The sequence below is a fragment of the Brassica oleracea genome, chromosome C6 (genome assembly GCF_000695525.1).
Source record: "Brassica oleracea var. oleracea cultivar TO1000 chromosome C6, BOL, whole genome shotgun sequence".
Classification (NCBI taxonomy): domain Eukaryota; kingdom Viridiplantae; phylum Streptophyta; class Magnoliopsida; order Brassicales; family Brassicaceae; genus Brassica; species Brassica oleracea.
The window spans coordinates 1,903,018-1,914,614 of record NC_027753.1 but is presented as its reverse complement, the minus strand read 5'-3'; the positions used below and the strand labels follow the sequence as shown (position 1 = coordinate 1,914,614).

At 34.2% G+C, this 11,597-nt stretch overlaps 1 protein-coding gene across 1 annotated transcript; it reads right to left on the bottom strand.

Moving 5' to 3' along the window:
• Window positions 1-561: 561 nt before the first annotated feature.
• Window positions 562-6,549, bottom strand: LOC106296233 (protein TRANSPARENT TESTA 12). The gene is made up of 9 exons (XM_013732315.1): window positions 6,190-6,549; window positions 2,329-2,524; window positions 1,894-2,239; window positions 1,718-1,804; window positions 1,578-1,634; window positions 1,266-1,504; window positions 1,036-1,154; window positions 868-954; window positions 562-784 (listed from the first exon to the last, which is right to left on the bottom strand). Exons 1-9 carry the CDS (start codon window positions 6,457-6,459, stop codon window positions 731-733), a joined length of 1,455 nt encoding a protein of 484 aa, XP_013587769.1. The 5' UTR covers window positions 6,460-6,549; the 3' UTR covers window positions 562-730.
• Window positions 6,550-11,597: the final 5,048 nt, after the last annotated feature.

The following is an 11,597-nucleotide window of genomic DNA, read 5'->3' as shown; positions in this document are numbered from 1 at the left end:
ACAAAGCAACATTATAAATTATTATGAATTTATTGTCAAATCCATTTTTAAATTGATTGCATTGTTCTCAGTTACACAAGAATAAATGTATCTAACCTTTTGTTTTCTGGTTGATTAGCTATTAAGTTATTAAGATAAACATGTTTTAACCGATCTGTTAACAGATAAAAAAAACTCTTTGTTAACTTTTTTGAACTGTTAACAAATAACAAAACTCTTTGTTAACTTTTTTGAACTGTTAACAAATAACAAAACTCTTAGGGTAAGGGAGCGTGAGTTCTGGAGTCCAAATATTTTTTAACGAAAAATAATATTAAAAAAGAGCTCAAATTTTTTAAAATTAATTAGAGATAGGAGCTCAAAAAATTTAACCTGTCAATAGATACATGTAAAAAAACTAAAAAAATTTTTTTGCCCAAAAACCCATTACTACTTTTAGCCGGCACTGAATCCAACCAAGGTCGGTAGGAAACACTTCGAAAGTAATATTTTTCTTATTGATATATATATATATATATTATTCAAAATATCCCGATCCTGGTTTTATGTTTTCAATTTTAATTTTTTTAAGAGATTAAATTTTCATCTAAACAATAAAGACAAATTTGAATATCTAGGATGGTGACCAGATATTATCCAACAAAAGTCAAAGATATTGTCCTCGGAATAACAATTTGGTAAACATTGACCAAGAATCCAAAACAAATGATAGTCGTCCTACTAGGGTTTTTCACTCTCGCGCCGTTCCTCCCCATCTCTGAACCCGACTCTCGGCTTGCTCAGCCTACAGAATTCAAAGTTAATGAAATGATCAAACCACGACACAAAGGTGGAACATAAAGAGGATATAGAGACCAGATAAGATACCTCTTTGTTCCAATTAGTGTAGTAGATTATTCCAATCAATATAAGTGTCTGTAAGCAGATTCCAGCTACCATACCTCCCCATATTCCCTACAATTTGACAAATGAATTAGCACCAAAATGAAAAAGAACAATGCAAATACGAACTGCTTAAAAATCGATTAGACCAACCTGAACTCCGAGGTTTAATGTGAATCCCAGAACAAGACCAGCAGGAAGTCCAATAATGTAATAACACGCAAGGTTCACGTATGCCACTAGACTCTGCCACCCAGCTCCAACAGCAACACCTAAAAAAACATGTCCCAAAAGTAACCACGACTCATTGTTTCCTGATCCTAATATTGCTTTTTGATTTTCTTATTTAGCTATATTGCCACCACTCATTATGAGGTACCCACCTGACAAGACAGGCTGGAGGCTGTTCAAAAGGACAGTGAAGGCCAACAATACAGCTATTCTCGTGGTTTCTGCTGCCACAGCTTCGCTAGAAGTGAAAAGATGAGGGAAACTATCTTTTGTGGCTAAGACAACAATCATACACACAACCCCGATAAGGGTTGATGTTATGGAGACAACTATCACTGCAAATTTTGCTAGATATGCATTTCCCCCACCCAGTTCATTCGAAACCCTCACACTGTAAACACCGATGAGTGTTTTAATTGTCTTTTCGTAAGGGATTATAAAAAAAAAATGGTTAGTAATCTTACCTTATGGCAGCGTTAAACCCGATTGAAATCATTGCTGTCCAACCTTCTATGTTCATGCTGTGAAAGACCAAAACATTTTCAAAACATATTTTCATTGGAAAAAAAAAATAAACAGGGACCATCATCACAAATGGGTTTACCAAATGGAAATGGCATCGACTGGTATCAATGGATTAGGAAGAAGACCCGTGACAACGACCAGAACCATTAGGTACCAAAACTCCAAACTGCAGAATACAACAACAAACCGGTCATACTAATAGAAATCGTGACTTGCATAAATTTTTTAAAAATGGAATGCAAGAAAAGTTGGTACCAGAGCATGACAGCAGAGGCTAAAGATAGTTTGACAAATCCATAGAGGTCACGAAACGCAAGCCAAGAAAATCCACTCCACGCACCGTCTGATTTGGTGATTAAGATATACAAAAGCTGACCGATAACAACAAGCCACCATGAGGTATTGAGGGTGATGGCTGCACCTACAAGCCCCCACTTAAAGTGAATGATGAATAGCCAGCTAAAGACTGCGTGGATAATCAGAACCACCCCGGAGATCCAAGCCATCACAAGCACTTTCCCCTGGGACTGTAAGAATTTCTGTATTGGGAAGTTGGCTGAATATGCAAATAACTGTGGAATCATCCACAGTGCAAATTTCCCTGCAAATTTTAAAATAGGAAATGTTAGCATGCATATTTTTTGAACGTGACATAAGACTTTCTTGGGCAAAAAAGGTGTAATAGGATACCTGCGGCTTTAGAGATGTGAGGAGCCTCGCCGAAGAAGGAAAGAATGGGAGGAGCCCAAATGTAGACGGGAAGTAAACATAAAGCAGTGGTAAAAAGAATGACCCAAGAACGTTGCATATATATTCCAAGCATCCTAAGCTGCCCGGCTCCATATGCTTGTCCGCACAACGTCTCCAATGCACTTCCCATCCCCAACTGCAAACATTTTCCATCACCACAATATATTAAAGTTTCTTATGTTCTTTGCAAGTATTCCTTCATCTTTTAGATATATTCATAGGAAAATTAATATGGGACTATGAAATATCTATCGGAACCTAGAATAAAGATCCCATGCGATTCGCTAGCTTTCTCAAACTGTTTCAGCTCTTGCATTTTGGGTCAACTATGATGTCATTGCTACTGGTTTATAACAGTCAACATGTCACAGGTAGTTTAACTTGGTTTATGTGCTAAAGTTCTAGATTGTTATAACTATTTCTAGAATTTAATATGAATCACAATTAGTAGTTATTTTAAAGATTGTATTCCAGCCTACGTTAAACCTGATATAGACCCAAACCTATAAAACGTGCCATCTCTAGTTATTTTGACTTTAGGATAGGAAAACAAATTAGGTACAGTTTTTCAGGATCGTCAAGGTTACTTTTAGAGCCACATGTAGCACAAAAGATAGTTTAAAAAAAAAGACACAAAAGTTAGTTTAAAAAAAAGAAAGTTTACATTTTTACACCTTTAGAATTCTGCATTGATATATATCTATTTTATTTTGGATCAAGAACACAGTGTTGAATTCGCAAATAGTATTATATATGCATGGTAATAATTGCAAAAAACAGTCAAATCTGTTTTGGATTTATTTTAATTTGAGAATTGAAAACATAAAAGCTTACACCTCTCTAATGTTTACTAACCTCGTAACTGTATATAAGTCATTGCTATATTTTACACTCGATATTGTCTTTTCTTTTTAAAAATAATGCTAATATAGTAGAAGAAATAACTAAAAGCATTGAAGTTTAAGTGATATTATATGAAATGATATTGAAAGATATAAAATTATTATATTTTGGTGACAGGCTGCTGCAATATTGGAAGTTTATGTGTAAAGTCAATAAACCAAATAACAAGTGGAAACGAGGAGTGAAACGTGTCTCGTAGTGAGCGAGGGAAAAATTACTGACTAACGTGTCCTACACTCTGTCACTCTTAAATAAGGCTTGGCTGAAGTTTCCGTTTCAATTATGTTTTCGTTTTTAGTTATATATGAATGGAAACTAGTTGACAAAAAAAAAATATGAATGGAAACTAAGCAATTGAAATTGTCAAATCTCTTTTGGATTTTTAAAACAAAAATGTTCAATAACACAAAATAAAATGCATTTGAAACATGTTACACTACCTAAACTTTTTTTTTTCAAATCCCATCTACTTTTTTTTCTTTCCCCATCAAATTCCGTTTTATTCTATTTGGAAACCAAATAGGAACAAGTAATTTATCCAGGAAAATTCTTGTTCTTGATTTTTTTTTGTCGTCCGATGGATTAATATTAACTTCAACAAAGTAGTACATAACACCAACAAAGGTGTTTGGAACCATAAGCTAGAACGGTGATAGGCACCATCCAGAGACAAAGTTTGATACATCCACTAAAACATACACTAGATTATAAAGGAAGAAGAGATGTTGATAAGGAGCATAGGGAGATAAGCGAAGAATTTCAAGAAAGGAAAAGCTAAATGGAGCCGGAAGCATATATGAAAGAGAAAGCGATGCAAGCCTAATTATTTGAGTTGGAATATGATCTCCTAGAACGTTTTCACCAGTGCAACACGTTCAACCACCACATCTAAGATTGCTTCCTCTACAAGAAGCCACAAATAACCAATCTTCAACTCGAGCAGCCAAAGAAGACGACGGTTGGCAATTAACTACTCAAAGACTGCACGCAATTGAGCTATGGCTCCACAGCTCCTTACCAAGTAATCAGGAAAACCCGTTGGTTTCAAACCAAGGAACTGCATTACTTCTCAGCCCCAGAGCTTCACCAACTGAAGATAACAAAACCAAGACCAGAGGACTAACAGCGAAGCCATACCAAGGATAACCACCATTAAGAGCTAGAAACCTAAAAGGAAACAGAGTAAAACCAACTTCCATGGCAGAGAAACTCTACCGTATAAAGTAGAAAATGATAAGTCCCAACAGAACCACCAGACCAAACACACTCCACAACCCCAATAACAACTGAATCTCCTTCCACAAATCTCTCAAAACAACACACCAAACCCCTAAATCTGAATTCGCTACACTCTCTCAAATTGTCTCCATGAAAAAACCTCAGACTGAAGCTCCACAAGGATGACTCACAAGCCGCGAACTTGACACATAAACGAACTTATATCGAGAAGTTTTGAACTTAGATCTAGGCTAAGACAGAACAAAGCTTAAAACCTATATGAAACAGAGAGCTTTCAATACACACAAACAGTCAAGAAACAATGAAAGACACGACAGACCACCATAAAAATACTTGAGCTTTGCCTCAACTGAACCGATGGAAGAAGTACCACCCCATATCAGAGCCGGTATAACCTGCACCGCACACCAGAAAAAGCTTCGGATCTAGTCAAGCAGCCTAAGCAATCGATAAGAAGAGATCGACATCGAGTCCCTTATCTCCGACTCTCCCGTCTCTTGGAAGCCTCTTCTCAGCCTACAAACGACACTATACTAGACTAAGGACCTTCTCACAGCACCGACGAAGGTCGCAGACCTTCTCACAACACCGAAGAAGGTAAAACCACTGAACGCTTTTTTTTTCTTTTGCGGGGGCTCTACGGTTTTCTCTCCGTAAAGAATAAAAGTATTATTTTTGTTCTTGATAAGTATCATTTTTTGGGTAAAAAAGTATTATTTTCATAAATTAACAAAAAAATGAAATGGAGCAAATCTGGATTTTATTCCTGCTCTGTTCCGGTTATACTTTTATGGAACATAAATGGTTCGACTGGTAACCGTTCTGAAAACAAAAGGAACGAATAGAAAATAAACGTAAAGGAATAAAATTATAGGAATGAAAAGGAATGGTTGTTCTTTTTCAAATTTAACAAGGAATACTTTTGTTCTTTATTTCTCTACAAAAAAAAATGGTAGGGAATGAAAAGAAAAAATTATTCCTTGTGAATGGTGATATTTTTTAGGAACGTTAGAGAATATATTATTCCTCGTTGTTTCCTGGTGACCATTTATCAATAGTATACTGTGTCCGTCAACAGTTCCTCATTAAAAAAAAAAAAAATTCTCTAGTACTAGTTGGTGATCTTCTCAATTAACAGTGCAAAATCATGTGTAATTGCAATGTATGAGCCTACGAGGAGATCTATTTTGTAATTATTGTACGTAAGAATTCTTTTTAAATACAAAAAAGTATGTTGAGATGATCAACAATGTTCTCAATGAACCTAGTTGTGACTAGTTTCTTTTAATGTTAAATTTGGATTAACTTACTCCCAGTATCAATGGTTTACTTGGCCAAATCACTTTAAATGTTCCTTTCGCTCACTATCAATGGTTTACTTGGCCAAATCACTTTAAATGTTTCTTTTTGCGACTCACTTAATTCGGCATCAATATGGCTAATTTGGCCGGAACTAACTTTCTCTAGTCGACAAACTGACATTTATTTTCATGCAGAATCATGTGACTGATTATATAATATTAAAATGTATGGGGGATATCTACTTTGTATCTAACGAACATTAAATAAAATCCCTAAGAATAATGGTTTTTCATTGCGTGGCCTTTATTGGAACACAACATATAACTCAAAAATAGACACATGTGAAAGATGACGCACCATGACACCGAAGGCGAGACCGGATATAACGGAATTCTCCACGGAGACGGCGGCGAGCTCTAGTTCACCGATGCGGCCGGAGAAAGTCTGAGTGAGTGCACCGAGAGAGTATTGACTTATGGCTGTGAAGATGGCCGGTCCGGCTAGCTCCCAGAGCCGCTTCGACTCTTGGCGGAACTCTTTGGCCCATACTTTCGACGCCGGTTTGGTTTCAGTGAGTTCCGGTGGCTCACGAGGATCAAGCAACGGCAAAGTCTTATCCTTTCCCATTTTTGATATGCGAGAAGTTTTGCCTTAATTGCTCTCTCTCTCTCTCTCTCTCTGTGTTCGGGTATGAGTTTAAATATAGAGAAGGGAGACGGTGGTAGGTACCAAAATGAATAAGATAAATTAATGATATATGTGGGATTTGCAAAGAAAAGTAATAAAATAACCACCAAAAATGACCAAAATTTAGCAATGAAACCCTGAAGACCTTGTTTCTTTTTATAAATTAGTTCATTCCTCCCCCACCCTGTTTACATTCTTTGCTTTAAAATTTGGGAAGATTACTCAAATAACACTAAATCATGTTTTTATTACTAGATTAACTTATAATTTTTCAATTAATACTAGACTGTTTTTTTTCATACTCATGATATCATTCTTTTCTTTGTTAACAGAAAACTTATTTACAAAAAAAACATTATTATTTTCTTGCCACATCACAAAAAGATAAAAATATTTACGAAATTGCCATAAAAAATTAATAAGTATCAATATTGTTAAAAGAGAAGTACAAAAACAACATACTCCTTAGATTTTTTAACTTATTTACAGTGATATGCCGCTGAAGTTATTAATTAACCTATTTTTTAGGACTTTGTGTTTTTTCCTCTTTAATTAATACATTTCCAAAGTCAAATTCTAACTAAAAATTATGGTAACAATAATTAATAGACCTAGGTTTTAGTATTCTTTGTCTTTTCCTATTTTATTATATATATGTATGTTTGAAAATAATTAATTCCATATATACATTTCGTAATTAAATACATACATTATATGGTAATTATTTTACTAATTCCACATATACGTAATAAATAGTATACAATAATTTTATTATACATAATCATAAAATTTTGATCCATAAAAACAGTATATACAACAATTTTATTATATATTGTCATAAAAATTTGATCCATAAAAATTAAAAATACATTTGTGCAAATTTACATGTCATATTCTAAATAAATGGATGATATAATTAAGGGTTTACATGATAAAATAAAACTATTCAGTATAAATATAAAATTATCGTATTTAGAAATTTCATATTAAACAATTTTTTTAAACGGATAAATTTTAAAATATATATTATCACTTATACTAATAAGTATTCATTTATAAAAAAAAATTAACAGCCGCGCAGGTGCGCGGATCAAACTCTGGTGCTAAATTGATTGAACCGGAGATGAGGTTGTAAGAGTAACGAAATCAACAAGATTAAGTGATTAAGGCCTTCACATTCAACATAACTGAGAATCGAGAGTTGAGGAATATAAAGATTTATGGTTCATGGGTTACGGGAAAGGGATTTAGTGGGAGTGTTTTTTTTTGTCTTTGACCGGGAATGGTTTTTTTATTTTAATTGTTAGCTTTTCTAATGTTTAAAATGAAATTTTTATTTTAAAAATAATTTTATTTTTAATTCATTTATCTTTGGGTTATTTTAGACTTTTGGTAGCGTTTTTTTCTTTCTTTATTTTTGCAAGTTATTCTACTCATTACACTAGAAATGTGAGTTATTCTAGATAATTTCTCTTAAAATTTTATAGTTATTTAACTATACACTTTAAATTGTTTATCGTCTAGAAATATTATAAATATCTAGTAATGGATTTACAAACATTGAAATAGAAAAATGAAAATAACAAACATAGTATTTTGGAAAGCACTTCTCAAAACAGAAAAATTGGCTGAAAAAGCCAAGGTATCAAAGTTTTGGATGTGGAAACACTACTGAAATATAAAGACATAGTAAACAGACTTCACAAATTCAAAATCTGCGAGGGTGCAATAGGCTTTACTGAACAAAATATATGATATCACAGGAAACATAGAGTACATCAACTTGGGACTCTATGAAAATATGAATGTACAAATGGCTGCAACAGATAATCGAAGAAGACAACACCGAGCTGTGCATCTAAACAACATTAAGATAGAAATAGCTAAAGTCAGAGCTGATCATCCAGAGAGGGGATATATCTCTATATGGCAAATAAACTGCGAATAAATTAAAAAAATAAATCCTCAAAAAAGGAGAGATATAATCAGATAAGACCATCCCATCCTACAACTACCTAATACAAAGTTGCATGGTTTGAAGATGAATATCAGAAGCTTTTGTTTTGCTTGTTTGGCATGCCTAAATCGGCTATCCACATAAGATAATATGAAAAGTTGAAACTCATTTGAGAAAAAAAAAACAGTTTGAACCAAAAATACTGCTGAATTTTTACTGTTCTTAAGTACATTAAAATTATTCTATTTGAAGGGTGTTATGTAACATCTGATTTATCTTAATGGGTACTCTCCTTAGGAGGACTCAAGGGATGTCCTCTTCTTTATTATTTCTTCCTCGAATGAGGTATTGATATATCATGGTTCTTATGAGTTTTGACCATGATATAAGTCCAGTTTTAGAGTATATATTAATATGTTTGGAGTTATTTTTATAGTCTTACAAGTCTAAAAACGTTTAGGAGTAGTTTGGAGATTCTGGAACAGTTTGGATGATCAAGAGATGTGCAGCTGAAAAGATCAACTTGGAGTCGTGATTTATACCTGGTGTCGATTGACAACATGGATGGTGTCGGTCGACACCCACTCTTTCAAGAGAAGCCGACGTGATTTATCAAATTTTCAAGAATTGCAAAAGGCCTAAAAGTTCTCAGTATTTACAAAGAAACTCACAACATGTTTTATCTCTCTCTATATTATGTATTCTAAGCCATTGTTTAGTTTTGTTTTGGAGAGAAGATCATAACTCCTTCAGCGATCAATTGGAATCCTATTGATTACTATTTACGCAGTTTATTTAGACTATGATTTGTGTTGTGCTTCCATGTCTGAGTCGATTCATTGTTAGAGTTAAGGTTATCTAGGGTTTGATAAATTGATATAATGAATATTTAGGGTTTATCTTTTATTCTTCATCTTGATTGTTCTTAATGCTAGATTTGGATTGACAACCTTGATAATCTATATCATAGGATAATTTGTAGATATGGGAGTGTTATTGATTACCTGAATTAATATTGGATGAGCTAGAGATTTTATTTAGGGATTTAGTGAAAATATCAAACTTGACCTTAATGTTTGTTTGAACTGATTGAATTCACGAAGAAATTTGGAATTTAAAGAATTAGACATAGATAGTTTTGTAGCAAAAGCTGATTGACTTGATTACTATGATTTAAGTCTAGACTGTTCCTTGTAAACCATGATATTTGTTTGACTCCAATTCTGATTTCATGTTTGAATTCCCTGGATTTAGTGTTTTTCTTCCATAAGTTACAGCTCAATTTTATATACTGTTTTGTTTATTGCATTACAATCATTACTAGATTAATCTGAATAAATTTAAGCATACTAAATGTTGGCACCTTTGTCGGGGATTATGATCACCATCAGACTAGATATAAGAATTATATTATGTTTTTTAGTTATTTGTTATCTTTTCTTGTCTTTCAGGTGCATGCATTGTTAACAGGAGCAACAAGGATACAAAGCTTTTGGATCTATCAATCCAAGAGTTGTTTGCGTTGGAAAGTATAAACAGTGCGTGCAAGAGACTATTGTCTATCGACCATCAACACCAATTCCGTAGCGATCAATACCACTTAAAACCAAGTGTCGATCGACATATAATGCAGTTGGGCAGAGGCTTGATGAACTAGCAAACATGGTTGATCAAATTGTGGTAGTGGCTGATGAAAAAAGAGTCTTACGAGACCAAGAGAGTCTTGCATATAATGCAGTTGGGCAGAGGCTTGATGATGTTGGGAATGTAATTCCTTATGAAATAGTGGTTGCTGAGAAAGTTAAAGCGGTTCGACAGAGAACACTGGGAGATTACAACATGCATGATCAGTTCTATGCCAAGAGGTCTGCGATTCGACCTCCATAATTCCAGAGGGATGACTTTGAGCTGAAACTCGTGTATTACACTCTTGTGGGTCAACATCGTTTTCATGGTCTTCCCCTTGAGAACCCTATGGACAATCTTGAGTTGTTCAAGGATCTAACATCAAGCATCAAGTGCAATGACGTCTCTGAAGACTATTGATACCACTCAAATTACCCTAAGGAGTGATTTATACTCTCTCAAATAAGAGGTCGAGTTGTAGTACTTAGGGATCGAATTCACAGGGAGCTAGGAAACCTAAGAAATCTAATATGATTTGTTAAGCTAGATGGTTTCAGAGATTTAAATGTAAATTGCAGTTTAATATTGAACAAGTATTTGTTCAATAAGTTGATTGAGGTTTTGGTGCTTAAAAAGGAAATAGTTAGACTTAGGGTTTTTATTCAGGAAACTTGGGATTATAATCCCATAGATGCCTAATGAGTTGCATGCATGATAATGCAAAGCTCAACTACTTAGTGAACAAGTCCATCAGCGTTCGCAATGTTTGGACTTGTCTATTAACTAGATCTAATGATCTCAACTATCGTATATCGATCAATAGAAAGTGTCGATCGATGATTCTATAGGGATATCGATCGATACACCTTTCGCTCCGTCGATCGATTATTCAATAATGATATCTATCGACGCGCTTCGAGTTAAGCTTTATGCGTGGGTTGAATGAATGCTTACTAAGCTCAATAGATCAGCTCTCTCCTTACTCATAGCAAGAAACTTAGCCCAGTTAGAATGTTTTCAGGATGAGAATGAAGCTCTCGCTTTTATCTATCAATCCTAGGGAAGGTTCTAGGTAGCTAATCTAGACGTGCATTAATGAACAATCCTAATGACAATTACCACAACTCAGCAATCTATAGCTGGGCTAGTCCCTCCTAACCTATTTAAACCCTAAAATCTAACAGTGGAACTACTCACGTGCATTAATGAACAATCCTAATGACAATTACCACAACTCAGCAATCTATAGCTGGGCTAGTCCCTCCTAACCTATTTAAACCCTAAAATCTAACAGTGGAACTACTCAGACATGGCTAAGCAATTCATAACAACAATTAGGTAAGAAAACTTCATTAGAATAGTAAATAGATATTAATGGAGTTCCAATCACAAATTATACCTTTGGATCTTCTCTCCAATCTATCAAAATCCTAGAAAATCTTGTTGTGAAAATAATAAACTAGAAAAGCACACTTTGCCTCTAACATGGTGGCAA